Source organism: Scomber scombrus, chromosome 16, assembly GCF_963691925.1.
Source record: "Scomber scombrus chromosome 16, fScoSco1.1, whole genome shotgun sequence".
Lineage (NCBI taxonomy): Eukaryota > Metazoa > Chordata > Actinopteri > Scombriformes > Scombridae > Scomber > Scomber scombrus.
Window position 1 is genome coordinate 3,572,715 of NC_084985.1, and position 26,324 is coordinate 3,599,038.

General features: G+C 38.4%; 10 gene segments (V, D, J or C); 7 read left to right on the plus strand and 3 right to left on the minus strand.

Annotated features, from left to right (window-relative positions):
- The first annotated feature begins 791 nt into the window (after window positions 1-791).
- LOC133996090 (immunoglobulin kappa variable 1-39-like) lies at window positions 792-1,365 on the plus strand. The segment is given in 2 exon segments: window positions 792-843; window positions 1,058-1,365. Coding segments are annotated over 2 exon segments (360 nt in total).
- A 962-nt stretch (window positions 1,366-2,327) lies between these two features.
- Window positions 2,328-3,504, minus strand: LOC133996853 (Ig kappa-b4 chain C region-like; the record flags this gene model as incomplete). The annotated part of the segment is given in 2 exon segments: window positions 2,328-2,662; window positions 3,474-3,504. Coding segments are annotated over 2 exon segments (366 nt in total), but the record flags the coding sequence as incomplete, so codon positions are not given.
- A 911-nt stretch (window positions 3,505-4,415) lies between these two features.
- Window positions 4,416-4,897, plus strand: LOC133996091 (Ig kappa chain V-III region PC 2154-like). The segment is given in 2 exon segments: window positions 4,416-4,467; window positions 4,575-4,897. Coding segments are annotated over 2 exon segments (375 nt in total).
- Window positions 4,898-6,557: 1,660 nt separating this feature from the next.
- LOC133996854 (Ig kappa chain V region K-25-like) lies at window positions 6,558-7,041 on the plus strand. The segment is given in 2 exon segments: window positions 6,558-6,609; window positions 6,710-7,041. Coding segments are annotated over 2 exon segments (384 nt in total).
- A 2,404-nt stretch (window positions 7,042-9,445) lies between these two features.
- Window positions 9,446-10,723, minus strand: LOC133996092 (Ig kappa-b4 chain C region-like; the record flags this gene model as incomplete). The annotated part of the segment is given in 2 exon segments: window positions 9,446-9,884; window positions 10,690-10,723. Coding segments are annotated over 2 exon segments (369 nt in total), but the record flags the coding sequence as incomplete, so codon positions are not given.
- A 1,661-nt stretch (window positions 10,724-12,384) lies between these two features.
- LOC133996855 (Ig kappa chain V region 3381-like) lies at window positions 12,385-12,875 on the plus strand. The segment is given in 2 exon segments: window positions 12,385-12,436; window positions 12,544-12,875. Coding segments are annotated over 2 exon segments (384 nt in total).
- A 1,491-nt stretch (window positions 12,876-14,366) lies between these two features.
- On the plus strand, window positions 14,367-14,848 carry LOC133996856 (Ig kappa chain V region K16-167-like). The segment is given in 2 exon segments: window positions 14,367-14,418; window positions 14,526-14,848. Coding segments are annotated over 2 exon segments (375 nt in total).
- A 5,288-nt stretch (window positions 14,849-20,136) lies between these two features.
- On the minus strand, window positions 20,137-21,352 carry LOC133996335 (Ig kappa-b4 chain C region-like; the record flags this gene model as incomplete). The annotated part of the segment is given in 2 exon segments: window positions 20,137-20,534; window positions 21,325-21,352. Coding segments are annotated over 2 exon segments (366 nt in total), but the record flags the coding sequence as incomplete, so codon positions are not given.
- Window positions 21,353-21,901: 549 nt separating this feature from the next.
- Window positions 21,902-22,383, plus strand: LOC133996858 (Ig kappa chain V region 3381-like). The segment is given in 2 exon segments: window positions 21,902-21,953; window positions 22,061-22,383. Coding segments are annotated over 2 exon segments (375 nt in total).
- A 1,256-nt stretch (window positions 22,384-23,639) lies between these two features.
- LOC133996026 (immunoglobulin kappa variable 1-39-like) lies at window positions 23,640-24,218 on the plus strand. The segment is given in 2 exon segments: window positions 23,640-23,691; window positions 23,908-24,218. Coding segments are annotated over 2 exon segments (363 nt in total).
- Window positions 24,219-26,324: the final 2,106 nt, after the last annotated feature.

The window sequence follows — 26,324 nt, forward strand, 5'->3', positions numbered from 1 at the left end:
GTAGATTTAAAAGATGATCAAATAGAAACATCTGACAACTTTAATAAGAAGGAATAAAATGCAGTCTCAGACATCTGCTCAGACTGATACCTCCATAAAATTAGCTTGATGATATCTGATTATACATCTCTAAACCTTCATCCTCCCTTCTTTCAGTTCTTACAGCATACAATACAGCAATTTAAATGTCGACACTTTCCACCATCTTAAGTGTAGAAAGAAGTAAATTTAACATTTTACCCAATTAAAATGAAGTTTTTAAATTAAAATAGATCCTCTTGATAAACTAAATTATAGAATAACTATTATTCTCATCTACAGTCTTATTCAATAACCTTATTAAATATATTTACAGGTATGAACTCCTTTATCCGACCCTTCCTCTCAAGAGACATTCAATAGATTTTAGTAGATTTAGCAGATAATCTCCCAAAAGTGTTGTTGACGTTCTCATTTTGGGCCTTTTTTCTAAATGCCTGTTAAAAAATAAATAAATAAATAAACACACATTTTCTTTAACAGAACTAACTTTCTGTACCTGCTTGATTGAAACCAAATACAGTTCTGTACTTCATGTATTTATCTTTCATTCATACTCCATTATGTCTCCAGTTGTTTAAATAGTCAAAGCTTTTTTGGGTGAAACAGCATGATATGTTGAGGACAACTCCAGTTGACTGGCTCTGTGTGTTTGCATATCTGTCCTGCCTCTCTGCTCCCAGCCGTTAAGAGGCCAGTGTTGATCAGTGGCTGTCCAGACCTTTCAGACCCACTGACACGTCACCAGCACAATGATGATGTCACTGACTCTACTGCTGGGCACCCTGGGGCTCCTTGTTCAGGGTGAGACTCTGCTGAAAACTTGGCTTCAGGATGCAACCAGGTTCACCACAATGATGTTCTGCTGTGATGGAAGAACACTGAAACAAGCAGCATTTACCTTCTTCCATCTATTCTCCATGTTAAAGAAATGATACTCTTCTGTTTTCATGTTGATCATCTTTCTCCAAGCTGGATTTGTCTCAATAAGCCTTCTCCTCTTTTTCATGGTTTCCAGGTTCATCAGGAGAAAACATCCTGACTCAGTCTCCTGGATCTCACTCTGCTGCTCCAGGACAGACTGTCACCATCAGATGTAAAGCCAGTTCAAGTATGAGTATCTACCTTCACTGGTATATTCAGAAGTCCGGAAAAGTTCCTAAACTCCTGATTTACTCAACTACAAGCCTTCAATCTGGAGTTTCAGATCGTTTTAGTGGAAGTGGATCTGGGACTGATTTCACTCTGACCATCAGTAGAGTTCAGACTGAAGATTCAGGAGTTTATTATTGTCAGCAGAGTAACAGCTGGCCGTTCACACAGTGATACAACATCGTACAAAAACCTCCCTCAGCTGGAGAGGAACTGATCTGACTCAACAGCTTCACTCAGACCAGAAACAACAGAGGTTTGATATGAAAGACATCACTTATTACAGCAATAATCCTATAATTATTCTTTTAGTTATTCAAAGTAAGTATAGTTTTAAAGATTATATTGTTGATTTAAAAAGAAAGAAAAATTATTTTAGTGTTAGACTTTGTTATGTAGATAAACACTACCTAAACATCTCAATGCCTTTTTGCAATAACATTCCCATCATTCAATGCTTCTCTTGGGGCTTTTGCTAGCAACAATAAATTCTCCCTTTTTGCCCTTCGTCATGTAAGAAATCATGTAACCAACACACGCATAAGCGTCAATAAAAAATTGGATGTCCAAATTAACCTTCCAACATTTTTTTTGTTTTGTTTCTTTTTTGTAAGGATTTTTTTCAGGCATAGACACCTTTATTAACAGTAGAGAGACAGAAAATCATGAAAGAGAGAGGGGGATGTGACATTCAACAATGGTCCTCCGACCAGGATTCGTACCAGGGTCCGCTGCGTATGTGGCATGCACCCTAACCACTCAACCACCTGCGCACCATACCTTCCAACATTTTATTAGTTGCTTGCTACACTGATTTAGCCAAACTACATTAACCTGCCTTTTTAAAACTATTTGTGTATTTGTAGCTAAATGTTCATATGCAGCCTCAAAAGTACAAAAGTACAAACATACAAATTCTGTCAATAATGCATTGAGACAAATGATTTGATTAATATGTCTTTATTGTTTTAACATACAGAGACTATCAGCATTATTGAAGCAAAAAAAAGAAAGACACTTGAGAAATGTGATGATTGTGAAGAGAGAAATAGACAGAAAGAGAGAGAGAGATTTAAAGACATCAGAGTGAGAGCAGTAGCAGAGTAAAACCAGTAGCAGAGTCCCAGTCAGTCAGATCAGGACTGGGGACACTGGTCTCTCCTCAGTGTCTCTGAGAGTGGAGTCTGGGAGCCCTGGGTGGCCTCACAGGTCACAGAGCCCACCTTCCTCCACTGGTCTGCAGTGAGCCTCAGGGTGCTGCTCCAGCTGTAGAGGCCGTCCTTCTGCAGCACCGCGGGGCTCCTGCTCTGCTCCAAGCTGCTGCTGCTGCCGTCCACCTTCCAGGCCAGACTCCAGTCTGAGGGGAAGCCCTTGTTGGCCAGACATATAAGCGTGGCCTTGCCCTGCTTCAGCTCCGGGTCCAGCTCCTCACTCGAGGGGGGCAGCACCGTTAGGGTGGGACGGACATCACCTAGGAGACACCAATCACATTAGAGGACAGGGACCACACAACTGTCAGTAAAACAGCAGACATTTAGACACCGTTACTGTGTGAGAGTGGATTTTCCCCTTTAAGGAGTTTGTGTCAGATGTCTTTTCTGCTCCACCAGTCACTCACTCACACATTGTTTCACTTCCCTTTAAGAAAACCTCTCATGCAGATCAGCACAGAAAGACTCATCGTACTGTTTGACCTGAAATATATAAAACTACACTGCAAATAAAACAAGAACATTTCATCACTTTCTTCTTAAAATCATCCAAAATTTTAACAAAGCGTTACATTACAACACTCACTGGAAACATAACCAAACACAGAAGATGAACTGACCACCAGCTGATTTCAAACATCACTTAGCAAACCGTTCAAATGACTTCAAACTAAAATTACCAATGAAGAGATCGTACATTTCGCACATTTTCAAACACCATTTTTATCATCACTCTGCTCAATTTTATTTGAACAAATTATTTTTGAACTGAGAGTAAAAATCGTAATCTTAAAATTAAAAATGACTCTTAGATAATGATTTTAAAATGAATCTAAATGTTCATCTTTTCTATACGTCAAGTTATTAAATTTCAGTATGACGGGAATGTGAATAGAAAAGTTTAGTGAAGCTGCTCTGAGTTATCCTCCATGATAAAGGAGGAGAAATATAAACAAGAATATTAAAAGTGCGGTTAATAAAAATGATATTTTTATCTGTTGTAAGCATTCAGACACTTAATTTTAAACACAATTTTACAATATTGTATTTAGTATTTGAACAGAAACTTACTTCCAACATCCAGTCTGGTTCCTCCACCAAAAGTCCACCACAGTGATACAAACTCATTGAGTCGTCGTACAAAAACCTCTCATTGTAGAGAGACACGGCTCTCTGACTTTGAACACTGAACTACAACTACAAGCCCTCAAAATGCAGCTTCACTATTAAAGTTTTAAATTATGTTTTATTTCTTGAATTAATGTCTCATTTTTTTTACTAAAAGTTTTTTGAGTTTTAAATGCAGAAGTGGTTTTTGACTCTAAGTGCAAATTATTTACTAAAAATAGTTTTATATGAAAGTGAACATGAAAAAACAGAATAATGAAGATAAAATAACTCCTGAAATGATAAATAATATAAACATTTGACTTACTTCCAACATCCAGTCTGGTTCCTCCACCGAATGTGTACCACAGTGATACAAACTCATTGAGTCGTCGTACAAAAACCTCTCACTGTAGAGAGACACGGCTCTCTGACTTTGACACAAACAAACTCACTAAAATTAGTTTCTTGTTAAAAATATTTCTCAGATAAAACTGACAACAACCGAGTGACACAATTTCATGACTGTATCTTTTTATTTAATAAATTATGAATATTAAATTCAAATTATATTATTTTATGGTAACATTTTTAAATGTAATGAATTACAATTTAGAAAAAAAACCTGTCAATTCACATGAAGTCCAAACCACATTAAATGAATCACTGACACATCCTAATCAATATTCTGATCAATTGATTAATCCATTGATTAAACAGCATCATCAGAGTAATCCAAGTTCCTGTTGGAGTCAGTCAGAGCATTTCCATAGAGAGCCACTTTGCATCAGCAGCACCATGCTCCAGTGCTCTGGGAGAGTTTATAGTCCTGAGAGATGAACACTGGATGACTGACAGCTGTCCTTCATGACAACAGAAGCCACAGAAATCCTTCTCATCAAAAACATGACTTTGATCTCCGTCCTCATCTGGACTCTCCTCTGCTGCTGCTTCACAGGTAAAGTCCAGAGAATCAAACTCCTCTCCTCTATGAACATCCGTCCCTCTGGAATGAAGCCCACAAAACCATGATGCTGCTTTATGTTTTTGTCTCTGTATCCTCAGAGTCCAGAGGCCAGTACACATTGACTCAGCCTGCAGCAGTGAGATCTGATCTGGGAGGATCTGCAACCATCAGCTGTAAAGTCAGTCAGAATGTTCATGGTGGGAGCTACTTACACTGGTACCAACAGCGAGATGGAGAAACTCCTAAACTGCTCATTAAGTATGCTACCACTCTAGCATCAGGGATTCCAGGTCGTTTTTCAGGCAGTGGATCAAACTCTGACTTCACTCTGACCATCAGTGGAGTTCAGGCTGAAGATGCAGCAGTTTATTACTGTCAGAGTTTCCACTATCCCAACAGTCAGAATGTGTTCACACAGTGAAAAAGCGTCGTACAAAAACCTCCCTCAGTCAGACTGAACAGAAACTGAACTGACTGCTGCAGCTGGAAGCTACTGCAGAGACTGATACAGTTCACTGAACACACGCATACACACACACACAGATATGATCCTATAACCTATTGTAGATAATAATCACATTATTTTTCATGATTGTTCTCAGTGATACAAACACAATCACAACTTTCAGACTGTGACTTCTTTCTGCTGATCTACACATTTATCACCACTGAACCATCAAAACAGACAGACTGCACTCACAAAATGAATCATACTAATACAAAATGACATTAAACCAGTGATATTATGGTATTAACTGGTTACATGAGGATGAAACATCTCAGTAGATTGTCATGGTTGGTTAGTGTCTTTACTTTCCTTTGTTATTATTTTCCAACAGATGTCCTCAGACTTTTTTAGTGAAGGCTGGACTGTGTGGGAGAGGGTTTATTTTGAGTTGGACTTTTTAGAAAGACTGAAGTATTACGTTAGCAGACTTTATTAGTTGGTCTTTTCTCTGTCTTCCAGTCTGTCTGTGTGTGTTGTGACTGTCTCTGTTCAGCTTTCCCCTCCACACTTTCCCTGCACACCTGCCCTGCATCATGTTCATCAGCCCTGCTCTGCTCCCAGTGTCTTTCCCAGCCAATCACTCCGAGCCTGCACTTGTGTCTAGTCACCTATTCCCCATTCCCTCATTAGTTCAGACAGCATTCAGCATTGTGTTTTATCCAGTCAGCTAGTTTTCTCTCCTTTTCAATCCTTTAAAAAAATACAATCATTTGTATGTAAAATGATGACTGTTATAACCCTCTAAAGGAGCTCATTACAAAGAAGGCCAAACATAATTGAAAAGTCAAAAGTGTCAATCATTCAACCAATTTATTCAGAAAGTAACCAACAAGTTGTGAAAAACTGATGGGTCGGCCAAACTGAACAAAAAGAAGAGAAGACACACAGACCAGTCCACAAAGGGTCAACGGATCTGGGCTCTCCCCTCCAACCTAAATCCACAAAGACACTAAAACTCAGAAAACAGTACTACCAGACCCACCAAACAGACAGAAAACTAAGAAATGTAAAAAACTAAAACATGGTTAAAAAAACACAAACTGCTGCTGCCAATGCTGAGAAGTGGAAGAGAGCATGAGCCACATTTCTCCCTCTATATCAATTATTCCTCAATCAGACTGAATTAGGATTTAGGAGAAAACACAGAACATTATAAAAGGAAATGCATGCAATACCAATCCTATCCAGCAGGGGTAGTATGTAATAGTGACATGAAATGATAAAATCCCTCCGAACTTCTCTAGAGACAAAATCAGTGTCTGAAGACTCATTTAACACAGTACCATGTGACAGCAGATATTAGTGTAACAATATGTTTGGACACATTATTTGATGAACAGATCTTTATCATTTACAGATGGTATTAACATTACAGCAAGCAATAAAAATAAATCATTGAAAACGTGATGATTCTGTATATCAGTCAGAGCATTTCCATAGAGAGCCACTTTGCATCAGCAGCACCATGCTCCAGTGCTCTGGGAGAGTTTATAGTCCTGAGAGTTGAACACTGGATGACTGACAGCTGTCCTTCATGACAACAGAAGCCACAGAAATCCTCCTCATCAAAAACATGACTTTGATCTCCGTCCTCATCTGGACTCTTCTCTGCTGCTGCTTCACAGGTAAAGTCCAGAGAATCAAACTCCTCTCCTCTATGAACATCCGTCCCTCTGAAATGAAGCCCACAAAACCATGATGCTGTTTTTGTCTCTGTATCCTCAGAGTCCAGAGGCCAGTACACATTGACTCAGCCTGCAGCAGTGAGATCTGCTCTGGGAGGACCTGCAACCATCAGCTGTACAGTCAGTCAGAATGTTCATTTTGGGAGTAACTACCATTATTTGGCCTGGTACCAACAGAGAGATGGAGAAACTCCAAAACGTCTTATTAATAGGTCTACTTATAGAGATTCAGGGATTCCAGGTCGTTTTACAGGCAGTGGATCACACTCTGACTTCACTCTGACCATCAGTGGAGTTCAGGTTGAAGATGCAGCAGTTTATTACTGTCAGAGTTTCCACTATCCCAACAGTCAGTGGGTGTTCACACAGTGAAAAAGTGTCGTACAAAAACCTCCCTCAGTCAGACTAAACAGAAATTGAACTGACTGCTGCAGCTGGAAGCTACTGCAGAGACTGATACAGCTCACTGAACACACACACACACACACACACACACACACACACACACACACACACACACACACACACACACACACACACATACAAACCTTTCAGATTAAGCATTTAGAAAAGCATCTATTTATCATCATGTGTAACAGATAATGATTACAACATTTCTCATGATCGGTCTCACAGTGGTACAAACACAGTCACAACTTTGTACTGATGACCTGATAGAAACTGAAGGAACAAAATATAGTTACATTGCAGTAAATGAAGGTTCAAAACCTGTATTTGTTTTTTTATTAAAGTATATGAAATATGATGTGGGCGGCTGTGGCTCAGGAGGTAGAGCGGTCGTCCTCCAATTGGAAGATTGGCGGTTCGATTCCCGGCTCCTCCAGTCTACATGTCGATGTGTCCTTGGGCAAGACACTTAACCCCTAGTTGCTCCCGTTGCTGTGCCAACGGTGTATGAATGCGAGTGAATGGTTACCTTCCTCCTGATGTGCAGGTTGGCACCCTGCGTGGTAGCTGCCTGCCATCAGTGTATGAATGTGTGTGAATGCGGTGAATGAGTTGTAGTGTAAAGCGCTTTGAGTGGTCGAAAAGACTAGAAAGGCGCTATATAAGTACAGTCCATTTACCATTTACCATGTGAATGTGTACACTGAGAACATCAGATTCCATAATGCTTGAAATACACTTCTGTATTTCTGTAGGAGCTTCCTGTCTCTGCTCCTCCATCCACATGTTGTGATACAGAACAATATAGTACAGAGCAGGACAGAGAGGACACATGTGAAGGACACCATGTAGCACAGACTCACTGCTTTTGTTAAAAAATGTAACTTTTACTTTGCAAAACATTTTCTTTTAAATACCATAGTTTATGTGTAAAATGATGACTGTTATGTTATTCAACCAATTTATTGAGAAAGTAAACAACTTAAAAAAACAAACTGATGGGTCGGATATACTTTAAAAAAAAAAAAAAAAAAAGGGAAGACACACAGACCAGTCCACATAGGGATGAAGGATTTTAATAATATAAATTATATATTCTCATTTGATCCTTTGCTTTGACAAGGTTTAAAAGTACAATATGTGTGTAAAGTGGTGAAATTAAAAGATAAAATCCTAAACTCAAAGTCAGAAGAGTCATTTAACACAGTAACATGTGACAGCAGATATTAGTGTAACAATATGTTTAGATACATTATTTGATAAAAAAAAACATTATCATTTACAGAAGGCATCAACATTTGGCCGAGAAATAAAAACATTGGAGAAAAAAAACGTTCACAAAAACAATAAATTCATTTTATATTTAAATACATACAGTCCTGCTGAAAGAGCTCACAGATGTTAAATTAATCATTATTAATCAGATATCACTTTGATAAATCCTGACTTTGACATGACTGTATTTTCAATTTAAAACCAGTATATATGTGTCTGGTGAAATATTTGGCAAAAGACTGAAAAGGACTTAACAAATTAAAAAAAAGAAAAATTATTTTAGTGTTAGACTTAGTTATGTAGATAAACACTGCCTAAACATCTCAATGACTTTTTGCACCAACAATCCCATTATTTAATGCTTCTCTTTGGGCATTAGCTAGCAACAATCCAATCTCCCCTTTTTGCCTTCGTCATGTAAGAAATTATGTAACTAACACACGCATAAGCGTCAATAACAAATTGGATGTCCAAATTAACCTTCCAACATTTTTTTTTTTTTTTTTTGGAAGGATATTTTTCAGGCATAGACACCTTTATTAACAGTAGAGAGAAAAACCATGAAAGAGAGAGAGGGGGATGTGACATTCAACAAAGGTCCTCTGGCCAGGATTCATACCAGGATCAGTTGCGTATGTGGCATGCACCCTAACCACTCAACCACCTGCGCACCATACCTTCCGACATTTAATTAGTTGCTTGCTTCACTGATTTAGCCAAACTTCATTAACCTGCCTTTTTAAAACTATTTGTGTATTTTATAGCTAAATGTTCATATGCAGCCTCAAAAGTACAAAAGTACAAACATACAAATTCAATCTGTCAATAACCGTAGAGACAGAAGATGCCTCATCACCACTTCTGTTCTTTTTCTTCATCATGTTTGTTGATATGGCTAATATATAAAGTTCTTTATATCAGAGTCAAATAAAAGTTCAAAATCAATGAATATGTTCTGATATGTTTTTAAAATTACAGTGAAGTGAAACTGACAGCTAATAATGATGACAATAAAAACTGCAAAAATCAATGATTGGATAAATATTTATTTTCTTGAAATATTGAAATCACTGAGCAAGAAACATCACTACTGCAACATTTAAAGAGAGAGAGAGGGAAAAAAAACAAAAGAGTAGCAGAGATCAGAGTGAGAGCAGTAGCAGAGTAAAATCAGTAGCAGAGTATCGGTGAGTCTGATCAGGACTTGGAACACTGGTCTCTCCTCAGTGTCTCTGACAGAGCCTTACAGCCCTCGGTGGCCTCACAGGTCACAGAGCCCACCTTCCTCCACTGGTCTGCAGTGAGCCTCAGGGTGCTGCTCCAGCTGTAGAGGCCGTCCTTTTGCAGCACCGCGGGGCTCCTGCTCTGCTCCAAGCTGCTGCTGCTGCTGCCGTCCACCTTCCAGGCCAGACTCCAGTCTGAGGGGAAGCCCTTGTTGGCCAGACATATAAGCGTGGCCTTGCCCTGCTTCAGCTCCGGGTCCAGCTCCTCACTCGAGGGGGGCAGCACCGTTAGGGTGGGACGGACATCACCTAGGAGACAACAATCACATTAGAGGACAGGGACCACACAACTGTCAGTAAAACAGCAGACAGTTAGACACCGTTACTGTGTGAGAGTGGATTTTCCCCTTTAAGGAGTTTGTGTCAGATGTCTTTTCTGCTCCACCAGTCACTCACTCACACATTGTTTCACTTCCCTTTAAGAAACCTCTCATGCAGATCAGCACAGAAAGACTCATCGTACTGTTTGACCTGAAATATATCAAACTACACTGCAAATAAAACAAGAACATTTCGTAACTTTCTTCTCAAAATCATCAAACATTTTAACAAAGCGTTACATTACAACACTCACTGGAAACATAACCAAACACAGAAGATGAACTGACCACCAGCTGATTTCAAACATCACTTAGCAAACTGTTCAAATGACTTCAAACTAAACAATGTAGAGATCGTACATTTCGCACATTTTCAAACACCATTTCTATCATCACTGTGCTCAATTTTATTTGAACAAATTATTTTTGAACTGAGAGTAAAAATCGTAATCTTAAAATTAAAAATGACTCTTAGATAATGATTTTAAAATGAATCTAAATTTTCATCTATTCTACACGTCAAGTTATTAAATTTCAGTATGACGGGAATGTGAATAGAAAAGTTTAGTGAAGCTGCTCTGAGTTATCCTCCATGATAAAGGAGGAGAAATACAAACAAGAATATTAAAAGTCCCATTAATAAAAATGATATTTTTATCTGCTGTCAGCATTCAGACACTTAATTTTTAACACAACTTTACAATATTATATTTAGTATTTGAACAGAAACTTACTTCCAACATCCAGTCTGGTTCCTCCACCAAAAGTCAACCACAGTGATACAAACTCATTGAGTGGTCGTACAAAAACCTCTCACTGTAGAGAGACACGGCTCTCTGACTTTGACACAAACAAACTCATTAAAATTAGACTCTTGTTTGTAACATTTTAAAGATAATTTTAAAACTGCAATGTGCAAGTGCTGCAAATTTCATGATTGTGTCACTTTGTTTAATAGATATTAATTTTTAATTCAATTGATTTTTTTTGGTGGTAATACATTTAAATATAATAAATTATATTCTTAAAAAAAGCTGTCAATTCACATGAAGCCTAAACAGCATTCAATGAATCACCAACACACCCTAATCAATATTTATTTATTTATTTAACCTTTATTTTACCTCAAAAGACCACTGAGGAGGGATCTTCATTTACAACAGTGTCGAGACCAACAACAACGCATGAACAATATCAGGTAGCTAAATAAAAGAAAATATAATAATGATTGAATGCAAGTAGATAAGAAAAACATTTGCAGTCAATAAAGACAAGGTCTGAGATAAGGCCTTTGAACAGCTGTAATGGTTCTAACTAATAGCGCAACAACCCTATTCTGTGATCGAGTACCAATATCATGTGACTTCAGGGTGAATACCTGTAGTAAAGCTTCATATATAATGTTTATTTTGGTAAAGAGTACAGCAGTGGGTACTGTAGGGATTGTTAGGTATAAACCTTCAGGCTGAGTGGTACACAGCATCCAGTGAATTCAATGTAGAAACAACTGCTTTACCATAAATTACATCCCTATAATCCAAAACAGATGAAAATAGTGATTTGACCATTATTTTTCTGTGGAGAATAGGGAAGCTATTTTTATTTCTATACGTAAAACCAAGTATTGTTCTCAGTTTACCAATAAGTGTGTTAATGTGACGTTTAAAATTGAGATAATTGTCCAGCCAGATGACAAGATATTTATACTGGGGCACTTTCTCTATGCATGTGACATTAGCAGAAATAATATTGCGGGATTCAGTTAGAGTATTCTTAGTGAACAGCATCCATGTAGTTTTGTCTGTGTTTATCACTAACTTATTTCTATGTTAATGAAGTTGAAGTGAAACAAATGAGGGTTTCAGATGTTCAAAGGTTGACTAAGGAGTGGTTGAAGCACAATATTAAACTGTGTCAACAATGTGAGTTGGAAAGGAGCTGTTATTTTTCTTTTCAAAATGTACTTGGATCATGACAGGAGCTGGTGAAAGAGTGTAAGTAATAGCCATATTTACCATTTTTTAGTGCAGCAGTATAGCGATTCCTAAGTTATCTGAAAAGAAGTGGAAGGGGGTTTTGAACCGCCTAGCTTGAGCCCAAGCTCTGTTTCTAGATTTAAAAAGCTCAGCTAAATCAGCCGTAAATCATGGGCTACATCGAGCTTTTACTCTTACTTTCTTAAAGTGAGCATGTTTATCAACAATGCATATTCAGATCAATTGATTCATCCATTGGTTAAACAGCATCATCAGAGTAATCCAAGTCCACGTTGGAGTCAGTCAGAGCATTTCCATAGAGAGCCACTTTGCATCAGCAGCACCATGCTCCAGTGCTCTGGGAGAGTTTATAGTCCTGAGAGTTGAACACTGGATGACTGACAGCTGTCCTTCATGACAACAGAAGCCACAGAAATCCTCCTCATCAAAAACATGACTACGATATCCGTCCTCATCTGGACTCTCCTCTGCTGCTGCTTCACAGGTAAAGTCCAGAGAATCAAACTCCTCTCCTCTATGAACATCCGTCCCTCCGAAATGAAGCCCATAAAACCATGATGCTGCTTTATGTTTTTGTCTCTGTATCCTCAGAGTCCAGAGGCCAGATCACAGTGACTCAGCCTGCAGGAGTGAGATCTGCTCTGGGAGGACCTGCAAGAATCAGCTGTACAGTCAGTCAGGATGTTATATTTTATAATGGTTACCACGAGTTAGCCTGGTACCAAAAGAGAAATGGAGAAACTCCTAAACTTCTCATTTACTATGCTACCACTCGAGCATCAGGTATTCCAGGTCGTTTTACAGGCATTGGATCAAAGTCTGACTTCACTCTGACCATCAGTGGAGTTCAGGCTGAAGATGCAGCAGTTTATTACTGTCAGAGTAAACATGTTATCAACAGCCAGCATATGTTCACACAGTGAAAAAGCGTCGTACAAAAACCTCCCTCAGTCAGACTGAACAGAAACTGAACTGACTGCTGCAGCTTGAAGCTACTGCAGAGACTGATACAGTTCACTGAACACATGTTACACTATCTCACACACTCAGTTTTCATTAAGTGGATTAAATAACTCACACATTCCCACTTTTAGGAAGAATGTAAAAATATCTTAATCAAAACAGTTTCTGGACAATGATTGTCTTTGTGGAAATCAGTGAAGAGGTTCTTCCATCACTGCTTTTCACCATCCGTTCTTACCCTGTTATGGTTTGATCCAAGGTTTTTTAAATACTTAGGATCACATTGATTTAACAATGAGGAGAGAGATTGTCTGGAAACTGTTGATAACAAATGTCTTGGTTATGACCTTTGACCTCCGTCTGGGTGGATCACATCTCAATTATATCCTGTTACAACAAAATATGAAGATACAAATTACTATCAGAAACTTTCATGATCTTTAATCCCACCTTCAAAAAATATAAATCTCACATAAAATATTATCTCATAGTAAGAAACTAATTACAGTAAATTGATCAAAGATTTAACAACATTTCAAATGTACAATTTTTTTCTTCAGATTTTCTTAATTTGGAGCTATTCCTATTTCAGTTTCACAATAACATATAAATATCAATTTATTGAAGCTGGTCTGACTTCAACTCCATGATTCACGAGCAAGGACCACACCACCAATGAGATACGTTTGACAATTTATTAACAAGATTTGAATGAATCGTTTGTGCTCATGATGTGGTGTGGGGAGGCCGTATGAAGAATCCGCTGCTGCGCCCGGGCAATGAGGACCCCCTTGGAACCTATGAGAAAGGAGAGAAGAACGGAAAGAGAGGGCGGGGGGGTGGGGGAACTCGAATACGAGAGCGAAAGTTGGGGAAGAGGGGTTAGGCTGGTTTATATAGGAGCCGGAAGGGGTGTAATTGGGGTGTGTTCCCGCTCCTGAAACTGCACTTCACAAGCTTCGATTAAAGCAGTGGAATTAAAACAGGAAAAAATGAAGTCATGAAAAATAAGGATATTATTAATTATTGGAAACATTTAATGACATGTAAACGCATTAAAGCTTTAACTGGCAAAATTATACATAATATTTATGGATAAAATTATTTGCAAAATCCAGTCTGGTTCCGCCAAAAGTCCACCACAGTGATGAAACTCATTGAGTGGTTGTACAAAAAAAACCCAACACAAAATCTTGAAAGTCAATACAAATAATATTGAGTCATTTTGTGTAGTATTCTGACACATTCATTGATCCATTGATTAAACAGGCTGAGAGTAATTCAAATACTTATAAAGTCAGTCAGAGCATTTCCATAGAGAGCCACTTTGCATCAGCAGCACCATGCTCCAGTGCTCTGGGAGAGTTTATAGTCCTGAGAGTTGAACACTGGATGACTGACAGCTGTCCTTCATGACAACAGAAGCCACAGAAATCCTCCTCATCAAAAACATGACTTTGATCTCCGTCCTCATCTGGACTCTCCTCTGCTGCTACTTCACAGGTAAAGTCCAGAGAATCAAACTCCTCTCCTCTATGAACATCCGTCCCTCTGAAATGAAGCCCACAAAACCATGATGCTGCTTTATGTTTTTGTCTCTGTATGCTCAGAGTCCAGAGGCCAGTACAGAGTGACTCAGCCTACAGCAGTGAGATCTGCTCTGGGAGGATCTGCAACCATCAGCTGTAGGGTCAGTCAGAATGTTTACAATGGTAACAACTTAGCCTGGTACCAACAGAGAGATGGAGAAACTCCTAAACTTCTCATTTACTCTGCTACCACTCGAGTATCAGGGATTCCAGGTCGTTTTACAGGCAGTGGATCAAACTCTGACTTCACTCTGACCATCAGTGGAGTTCAGGCTGAAGATGCAGCAGTTTATTACTGTCTGAGTCAGCATTTGATCAACAGTCAGTGGGTGTTCACACAGTGAAAAAGCGTTGTACAAAAACCTCCCTCAGTCAGACTGAACAGAAACTGAAGTGACTGCTGCAGCTGGAAGCTACTGCAGAGACTGATACAGTTCACTGAACACACACACAGATATGATCCTATAACATATTATAGATAATATTCATAATTATTTTTCATGATTGTTCTCACTGATACAAACACAGTCACAACTTTCAGACTGTGACTTCTTTCTGCTGATTAACACATTTATCACCACTGAACCATCAAAACAGACAGACTGCACTCACAAAATGAATCCTCCTAATACAACATGACATTAAACCAGTGATATTATGGTATTAACTGGTTACAAAAGGATGAGACATCTCAGTAGATTGTCATGGTTGGTTCAGTGTCTTTAATTTCCTTCCTTACTATTTTCCAACAGATGTCCTCAGACTTTTTTAGTGAAGGCTTGACTGTGTGGGAGAGGTCTTATTTTGAGTTGGACTTTTATAGAAAGACTGAAGTATTACTTTAGCAGACTTTATTAGTTGGTCTTTTCTCTGTCTTCCAGTCTGTCTGTGTGTGTTGTGAGTGTCTCTGTTCAGCTTTTCCCTCCACACTTTCCCTGCACGCCTGCCCTGCATCATGTTCATCAGCCCTGCTCTGCTCCTAGTGTCTTTCCCAGCCAGTCACTCCGAGCCTGCACTTGTGTCTAGTCACCTGTTCTCCATTCCCTCATTAGTTCAGACTGCATTCAGAATTGTGTTTTATCCAGTCAGCTAGTTTTCTGTCCTTGTCAATCATTTAAAAAAATACCATCATTTGTGTGTAAAATTATGACTATTATAACCCTCTAAAGGAGCTCATTACAAAGAAGGCCAAAAATAATGAACGAGTCAAAAGTGTCAAACATTCAACCAATTTATTAAGAAAGTAACCAACAACTTATAACAAAAACTGATGGGTCGGCCAAACTGAACAAAAAAAGAGAAGACACAAAGAGCAGTCCACAAAGGGTCAAAGGATCTGGGCTCTCCCCTCCAACATAAATCCACAAACACACTAAAATTCAGAAAACAGGACTACCAGACCCACCAAACAGACAGAAAACTAACAAATATAAAGAACTAAAACATGGTTAAAAAACAGAAACTGCTGCTGCCAATGCTGGGAAGTGGAAGAAAGTGTGAGCCAAATTTTTTCCCCCTCTAGATTGATCCTTCCTCAATCAGACTGGATCAGGACTTAGGAGAAAACACAGAACATTATAAAAAGGAAATGCATGCTATACCAATCCTATCCAGCAGGGGGGAGTATGTAATAGTGACATGAACTGATAAAATCCTTCTGAAATTCTCTAGAGACAAACTCAGTGTTTGAAGACTCATTTAACACAGTAACATGTGACAGCAGATATTAGTGTAACAATATGTTTGGACTCATTATTTGATGGATAGATCTTTATTATTTACAGATGGTATCAACATTACAGTAAGCAAAAAATTATACACTTGAAAACGTGATGATTCTGTAAATCAGTCAGAGCATTTCCATAGAGAGCCACTTTGCATCAGCAGCACCATGCTCCAGTGCTCTGGGAGAGTTTATAGTCCTGAGAGTTGAACACTGGATGACTGACAGCTGTCCTTCATGACAACAGAAGCCACAGAAATCCTCCTCATCAAAAACATGACTTTGGTCTCCGTCCTCATCTGGACTCTCCTCTGCTGCTGCTTCACAGGTAAAGTCCAGAGAATCAAACTCCTCTCCTCTATGAACATCCGTCCCTCCGAAATGAAGCCCACAAAACCATGATGCTGCTTTATGTTTTTGTCTCTGTATCCTCAGAGTCCAGAGGCCAGATCACAGTGACTCAGCCTGCAGCAGTGAGATCTGCTCTGGGAGGACCTGCAACCATCAGCTGTACAGTCAGTCAGGATGTTATATTTTATAATGGTTACCACGAGTTAGCCTGGTACCAAAAGAGAAATGGAGAAGCTACTAAACAGCTGATTAACAGGGCTACTCAACGAGCATCAGGGATTCCAGGTCGTTTTACAGGCATTGGATCAAACTCTGACTTCACTCTGACCATCAGTGGAGTTCAGGCTGAAGATGCAGCAGTTTATTACTGTCAGAGTAAACATGTTATCAACAGCCAGCATATGTTCACACAGTGAAAAAGCGTCGTACAAAAACCTCCCTCAGTCAGACTGAACAGAAACTGAACTGACTGCTGCAGCTGGAAGCTACTGCAGAGACTGATACAGTTCACTGAACACATGTTACACTATCTCACACACTCAGTTTTCATTAAGTGGATTAAATATCTCACACATTCCCACTTTTAGGAAGAAAGTAAAAATATGAAAATATCTTAATGAAAACAGTTTCGGGACAATGATTGTCTTTGTGGAAATCAGTGAAGTGGTTCTTCCATCACAGCTTTTCATCGTCCGTTCTTACCCTGTTATGGTTTGAACCAAGGTTTTTTAAGTACTTAAAAAACCTTGGTTTTTTAAGACACATTTACAGACACATTGATTTAACAATGAGGAGAGAGATTGTCTGGAAACTGTTGATAACAAATTTCTTGGTTATGACCTTTGACCTCCGTCTGGGTGGAACACATCTCAATTATATCCTGTTAAAAGAAAATATGAAGACACAAATTACTATCAGAAACTTTCATGATCTTTAATCCCACCTTCAAAAAATATAAATCTCACATAAAATATTATCTCATAGTAAGAAACTAATTACAATAAGTTGATCAAAGATTTGACAACATTTCAAATGTACAATTTTTTTTCTTCATATTTTCTTAATTTGGAGCTATTCCCATTACAGTTTCACAATAACGTACAAATATCTATTTAATGAAGCTGGTCTTACTTCAACTCCATGATTCACGAGCAAGGACCACACCTCCAATGAGATACGTTTGACAATTTATTAACAAGATTTGAATGAATCGTTTGTGCTCTTGATGCGGTGTGGGGAGGCCGTATGAAGGATCCGCTGCTGCGCCCGGGCAACGAGGACCCCCTTGGAACCTATTAGAAAAGAGAGAATAACAGGAAGAGGGGTGGGGGGGGGGGGGGGGGAAACTCGAAATACGAGAGCGAAAGAGGGGTTAGGCTGGTTTATATAGGAGCCGGAAGGGGTGTAATTGGGGTGTGTTCCCGCTCCTGAAACTGCACAAGCTTCGATTAAAGCAGTGGAATTAAAACAGGAAAAAATGAAGTCATGAAAATTCAGGATATTTTCATTCATTGGAAACATTTAATGACATTTAAACACATTAAAGTTTTAATTGGCAAAATTACTTCTTTGCAAATCCAGTGTTGTTCTGCCAATAGACCACCACAGTGATGAAACTCATTGAGTGGTTGTCCAAAAAAAATAAAAAAAATCTTGAAATTAAATACAAATAATATTGAGTCATTTTATGTAGTATTCTGACACATTTATTGATCCATTGACTAAACAGGCTGAGAGTAATTCAAATACTTATAAAGTCAGTTAGAGCATTTCCATAGAGAGCCACTTTGCATCAGCAGCACCATGCTCCAGTGCTCTGGGAGAGTTTATAGTCCTGAGAGTTGAACACTGGATGACTGACAGCTGTCCTTCATGACAACAGAAGCCACAGAAATCCTCCTCATCAAAAACATGACTTTGATCTCCGTCCTCATCTGGACTCTTCTCTGCTGCTGCTTCACAGGTAAAGTCCAGAGAATCAAACTCCTCTCCTCTATGAACATCCGTCCCTCTGAAATGAAGCCCACAAAACCATGATGCTGTTTTTGTCTCTGTATCCTCAGAGTCCAGAGGCCAGATCACATTGACTCAGCCTGCAGCAGTGAGATCTGCTCTGGGAGGACCTGCAACCATCAGCTGTACAGTCAGTCAGAATGTTCATTTTGGGAGTAACTACCATTATTTGGCCTGGTACCAACAGAGAGATGGAGAAACTCCAAAATGTCTTATTAATAGGTCTACTTATAGAGATTCAGGGATTCCAGGTCGTTTTACAGGCAGTGTGTGTTCACACAGTGAAAAAGTGTCGTACAAAAACCTCCCTCAGTCAGACTGAACAGAAATTGAACTGACTGCTGCAGCTGGAAGCTACTGCAGAGACTGATACAGCTCACTGAACACACACACACACACACACACACACACACACACACACACACACACACACACACACACACACACACACACACACACACACACACACACACACACACACACACACACACAACTTTCAGATTAAGCATTTAGAAAATCATATATTTTTCATCATGTCTAACAGATAATGATTACAATATTTCTCATGATCGGTCTCACAGTGGTACAAACACAGTCACAACTTTGTACTGATGACCTGATAGAAACTGAAGGAACAAAATATAGTTACATTGCAGTAAATGAAAGAAAAATGCAAAACTTGTATTTGTTATTATATTAAAATGTATTAAATGTGATTTAAAGTTTTACATTGAGAACATCAGATTACATAATGCTTGAAATACACTTCTGTATTTCAGTAGGAGCTTCCTGTCTCTGCTCCTCCATCCACATGCTGTGATACAGAACAATATAGTACAGAGCAGGACAGAGAGGACACATGTGAAGGACACCATGTAGCACTGACTCACTGCTTCTGTTAAAATATTCTCAGTTCATCTTTAACTTTGCACATCTTTTTTCTTTTAAATACCATAGTTTATGTGTAAAATGATGACTGTTATGCCCCTTTAAAGGAGCTCATTACAAAGAAGGCCAAACATAATAAAAAAAGTCTAGAGTGCCAAACATTCAACCAGTGTATTAAGAAAGTAAATAACAACTTCAAACAAAAACTGATGGGTCGGATGAACTGAACAAAAAGAAGGGAAGACACACAGATCAGTCCACAAAGGGATGTAGGATTTAAAAAAATATAAATGTTGAAATATTCTCATTGCCTTCGTCATGTAAGGAATCATGTAAACAACACATGCATAAGTGTCAATACATGTCCAAATTAACCTTCGAAATTTTAATTTTATTTTTTTTTAGTGGCTTGTTACACTGATTTAGCCAAACTTAATTAACCTGCCTTTTTAAAACTATTTGTGTATTTCTAGCTAAATGTTCATATGCAGCCTCAAAAGTACAAACATACACATTCTGTCAATAATGCATTGAGACAAATTATCTGATTAATATGTCTTTATTGTTTTAACATACAGAGAATATCAGCATTATTGAAGCAAAAAAAGAAAGACACTTGAGAAATGTGATGATTGTGAAGAGAGAAATAGACAGAAAGAGACAGAGAGATTTAAAGACATCAGAGTGAGAGCAGTAGCAGAGTCCCAGTGAGTCAGATCAGGACTGGGGACACTGGTCTCTCCTCAGTGTCTCTGAGAGTGGAGTCTGGGAGCCCTGGGTGGCCTCACAGGTCACAGAGCCCACCTTCCTCCACTGGTCTGCAGTGAGCCTCAGGGTGCTGCTCCAGCTGTAGAGGCCGTCCTTCTGCAGCACCGCGGGGCTCCTGCTCTGCTCCAAGCTGCTGCTGCTGCTGCCGTCCACCTTCCAGGCCAGACTCCAGTCTGAGGGGAAGCCCTTGTTGGCCAGACATATAAGCGTGGCCTTGCCCTGCTTCAGCTCCGGGTCCAGCTCCTCACTGGAGGGGGGCAGCACCGTCAGGGTGGGACGGACATCACCTAGGAGACACCAATCACATTAGAGGACAGGGACCACACAACTGTCAGTAAAACAGCAGACAGTTAGACACCGTTACTGTGTGAGAGTTGATTTTCCCCTTTAAGGAGTTTGTGTCAGATGTCTTTTCTGCTCCACCAGTCACTCACTCACACATTGTTTCACTTCCCTTTAAGAAACCTCTCATGCAGATCAGCACAGAAAGACTCATCGTACTGTTTGACCTGAAATATATCAAACTACACTGCAAATAAAACTAGAATATTTCATAACTTTCGTCTCAAAATCATCTAAAATTTAAACAAAGCGTTACATTACAACACTCACTGGAAACATAACCAAACACAGAAGATGAACTGACCACCAGCTGATTTCAAACATCACTTAGCAAACCGTTCAAATGACTTCAAACTAAAATTACCAATGTAGATTTCGTACATTTTTATCATCACTCTGCTCAATTTTATTTGAACAAATTATTTTTTAATTGAGAGTAAACAATTGTAATCTTAAAATTAAAAATGACTCTTAGATAATTATTTTAAAATGAATTTAAATTTTCATATTTTCTACAAGTCAAGTTATTAAATTTCAGTATGACGGCAATGTGAATAGAAAAAGTTTAGTGAAGCTGCTCTTAGCTATCCTCCATGTTAAAGGAGGTGAAATATAAACAAGAATATTAAAAGTGCTGTTAATAAAAATGATATTTTTATCTGCTGTAAGCATTCAAACACTGAATTTTAAACACAACTTTACAATATTATATTTAGTATTTGAACAGAAACTTACTTCCAACATCCAGTCTGGTTCCTCCACCAAAAGTCAACCACAGTGATACAAACTCATTGAGTCGTCGTACAAAAACCTCTCACTGTAGAGAGACACGGCTCTCTGACTTTGACACAAACAAACTCATTAAAATTAGTTTATTGTTTAAAATATTTCTTAGATAAAACTGACAACAACAGAGTGACACAATTTCATGACTGTATCTTTTTATTTAATAAATTATGAATATTAAATTCAAATTATATTATTTTATGGTAACATTTTTAAATGTAATGAATTACAATTTAGAATAAAACTTGTCAAATCACATGAAGTCCAAACCGCATTAAATGAATCACTGACACATCCTAATCAATATTCAGATCAATTGATTGATCCATTGATTAAACAGCATCATCAGAGTAATCCAAGTCCCTGTTGGAGTCAGTCAGAGCATTTCCATAGAGAGCCACTTTGCATCAGCAGCACCATGCTCCAGTGCTCTGGGAGAGTTTATAGTCCTGAGAGTTGAACACTGGATGACTGACAGCTGTCCTTCATGACAACAGAAGCCACAGAAATCCTCCTCATCAAAAACATGACTTTGATCTCCGTCCTCATCTGGACTCTCCTCTGCTGCTGCTTCACAGGTAAAGTCCAGAGAATCAAACTCCTCTCCTCTATGAACATCCGTCCCTCTGAAATGAAGCCCACAAAACCATGATGCTGCTTTATGTTTTTGTCTCTGTATCCTCAGAGTCCAGAGGCCAGATCACAGTGACTCAGCCTGCAGCAGTGAGATCTGCTCTGGGAGGATCTGCACCCATCAACTGTCGGACCAGTCAGAATATTTATGATTCAAACAGTTTAGCCTGGTACCAACAGAGAGATGGAGAAACTCCTAAACTTCTCATTAAGTATACTACCACTCGAGAATCAGGTATTCCAGGGCGTTTTACAGGCAGTGGATCAAACTCTGACTTCACTCTGACCATCAGTGGAGTTCAGGCTGAAGATGCAGCAGTTTATTACTGTCAGAGTCTCCACTATCCCAACAGTCAGTGGGTGTTCACACAGTGAAAAAGCGTCGTACAAAAACCTCCCTCAGTCAGACTAAACAGAAACTGAACTCACTGCTGCAGCTGGAAGCTACTGCAGAGACTGATACAGTTCACTGAACACACACACATTCAGCTGCTCCTTGAAGTTGTCCACAGTGTAGAGCTGTAAATGTGATTACATGTGTGTTTAATTTAATTATTACATGAATTGTGGGCCTGTAAAAGTCACCAATACAGGTGGGACATGAGAATTTTTCAAGACCGTGTTAAAGACCAGACAATGACACTGTGGACCACTTATAAATGATCCAGGGAAGTAAAACACAAATGAAAATGAAGTTATAACAGTTTACATGGACGAAATAAATGTGTGAATGACCATTTTCATCTTAGCTTGAGGTACATGGATCTAAGTTAAATAACAAATCACAATTAGAAAGAAACAGAAGTCAATCAAACACTTCACATGTTGGTAAAGACTAATATCAGTTCAGAAGAGACTCCTACGTTACTGATGGTAGATTTAAAAGATGATGAAATAGAAACATCTGAAAACGTTAATAAGAAGGAAGAAAATGCATCAGCGTCTCAGACATATGCTCAGACTGATACCTCCATAAAATTACCTTTATGATATTTGATTATACATCTCTAAACCTTCATCCTCCCTTTTTTCAGTCCTTACTGTGATACGGCAACTTAAATGTCTACACTCTCTTCCATCTTAAGTGTAGAAACACAATTAAAATGAAGGTTTTAAATTAAAATAGATCCCCTTGATAAACTAAATTAAAGAAAATATATTGTTCTCATCTACAGTCTAAATCAATATCCTTATTAAATATATTTACAGGTATGAACTCCTTTATCCGACCCTTCCTCTCAAGAGACATTCAATAGATTTTAGTAGATTTAGCAGATAATCTCCCAAAAGAGTTGTTGACATTCTCATTTTGGGCCTTTTTTCTAAATGCCTGTTTTAAAAATTAAAGCCAAACAAACATTTTCTCAAACAGAATCAACTTTCTGTACCTGCTTGATTGAAGCCAAATACAGTTCTGTACCTCATGTTTTTTATACTACATTATGTCTGCAGTTGTTTAAATAGTCAAAGCTTTTTTGGGGAAAACGGCATGATATGTTGAGGACAGCTCCAGTTGACTGACTCTGTGTGTTTGCATATCTGTCCTGCCTCTCTGCTCCCAGCCGTTAAGAGGCCAGTGTTGATCAGTGGCTGTCCAGACCTTTCAGAGCCACTGACACGCCGCCAGCACAATGATGATGTCACTGACTCTACTGCTGGGCACCCTGGGGCTCCTTGTTCAGGGTGAGACTCTCTGCTGAAAACTTGGCTTCAGGATGCAACCAGGTTCACCACAATGATGTTCTGCTGTGATGGAGAAACACTGAAACAAGCAGCATTTACTTTCTTCCATCTATTCTCCATGTTAAAGAAATGATACTCTTCTGTTGTCATGTTGATCATCTTTCTCCAAGCTGGATTTGTCTCAATAAGCCTTCTCCTCTTTTTCATGTTTTCCAGGTTCATCAGGAGATATCATCATGACTCAGTCTCCTGGATCTCAGTCTGCTGTTCCAGAACAGACTGTCTCCATCAGATGTAAAGCAAGTTCAACTGTTAGTACTAGCTACCTCCACTGGTATCTTCAGAAACCTGGAGAAGCTCCTAAACTCCTGATTTATTCAACTACAAGCCTTCAGTCTGGAGTTTCAGATCGTTTTAGTGGAAGTGGATCAGACAGTGACTACTCTCTGACCATCAGTAGAGTTCAGACTGAAGATGCAGGAGTCTATTATTGTCAGCAGAGTCACAGCTGGCAGTTCACACAGTGATACAACGTCGTACAAAAACCTCCCTCAGCTGAAGAGGAACTGATCTGACTCAACAGCTGCACTAAGACCAAAAACAACAGAGGTTTGATATGAAAGAAATCACTTATTACATCAATAATTATATAATTATACTTTTAGTTATCCAAAGTAAGTATAATTTATTAGATTATTTTGTTGATACAGTGTCAGAACAGGATCACTGTGTTAGAGTGAGTCTTACTCAAAGTCAGAATCAAACACAGTTGAAGAATTATGACTGTTATGACCCTCTAAAGGAGCTCTCTACAAAGAAGGCCAAACATAATAAAAAAGTCTAGCGTGCCCAACACTCAACCAGTGTATTAAGAAAGTAAATAACTTCAAACAAAAACTGATGGGTCGGATAAACTGAACAAAATGAAGGTAAGACACACAGACCAGTCCATAAAGGTTGTAGGATTTATTAAAATATTCTATTTTCATCTTTCACTTTGACAAGCTTTAAAAGTACTGTATTTGTGCAAAGTGGTGAAATTAAATGATAAAATCCTAAACTCAAAGTCAGAAGAGTAATTTAAAACAGTAACATGTGATAGCAGATAGTAGTATAACAATATGTTTGGATACATTATTTGATGAAAACATCTTTATCATTTACAGAAGGCATCAACATTTGGCCGAGAAATAAAAACATTGAGAATATGATGATTGTGTTATTAAGTCAGAGCATTTCACTTTCACAATGTTTTTCATTTAGCAATGTTTTGAATTATTGAAATACTGATGTGAAGATATAAAGTGTGAAACAGTTTCAATCATAAAAATGTCTTTTTCTGTCAGCATGCAGCAGCAGAAGGATCTGCAGTGTTTCTCTGTCACCCTCCAACTGCTCAAACAACAAGAAGACAAGTCCAACTTAAAACTGAGGCAGACTGTTCAGCAGTGGAAGAATGGCATTTAAAGATCTTTACGGGGAAATGAACTGTTGTTTCTTTAATGGGTTTGATCATTTTCACTGTTGCAAACCTCCAATTTGATCAATAATCAGTAAAAAAAAAACATGCAAAAAAATTAATCTTATATTTAAATACATACAGTCCTACTGAAAGAGCTCACAGATGTTAAATTAATCATTATTAATCAGATATCACTATGATAAATTCTGACTCTTACATGACTGTATTTTTAATTTAAAACCAGTACATATGTGTCTGTTTGAAATTGTTGGCGAAAGACTGAAAAAGACTTAACAATTATTTTAGTGTTGGACTTAGTTATGTAGATAAACACTGCCTAAAAATCTCAATGCCTTTTTGCACAAACATTCCCATCATTTAATGCTTCTCTTTGGGAATTAGCTTGCAACAGTCCAATCTCCCCTTTTGCCTTCGACATACAAGAAATTATGTAACCAACACACGCATAGGCATCAATAACAAATTGGATGTCCAAATGTACCTTCAAACATTTTTTTCTTTTTTAAGTGGCTTGCTACACTGATTTAGCCAAACTTCATTAACCTGCCTTTTTAAAACTACTTGATCAACTTCTTTATCAACCAGCCTGTGGAGGTAGTAGAACATGAAGTACTTATGCACAATAATTGATCAGACTCTCAGTTTGAATGAAAACTCAGAGTATTATTAAGAGAGCCAACTAAGTGACAATTTTTAATCAGGAAACTGAAGAGCTTTGGTGTTCAACACATACTTGAGATGGCATACAGCAGCCTGGTTTAAAGCATTTTATATTTAATATTATTACTTGGTATGATAACTTGAGCGTGAAAAACAGAAACAAGCTTTCAAGAATTGTTCATATTGCAGGGAATGTGATTGGCCAGTCACAACAAACAATTCTTTGCTATATTTAATACAGCAGTACTCAGGAAGGCCAGACTCATATCTGGAGATGTTTCTCACCCACTAAACGTAGAGTTTGAGTTGCTCCCATCCGGCTGTCAATTCAGAGCCCTGAGGGTGAGCAGGAACATGTATTAGAGGTATTTTATCCCTCATGCCACACAGGCACTGTATGTAAAGTGAGTCAATAATGAACTCAAGAATGCATTTTTTTTAATGATAACTATTATTATTATTATTATTAAAAACAACCTTTAATAGGTTT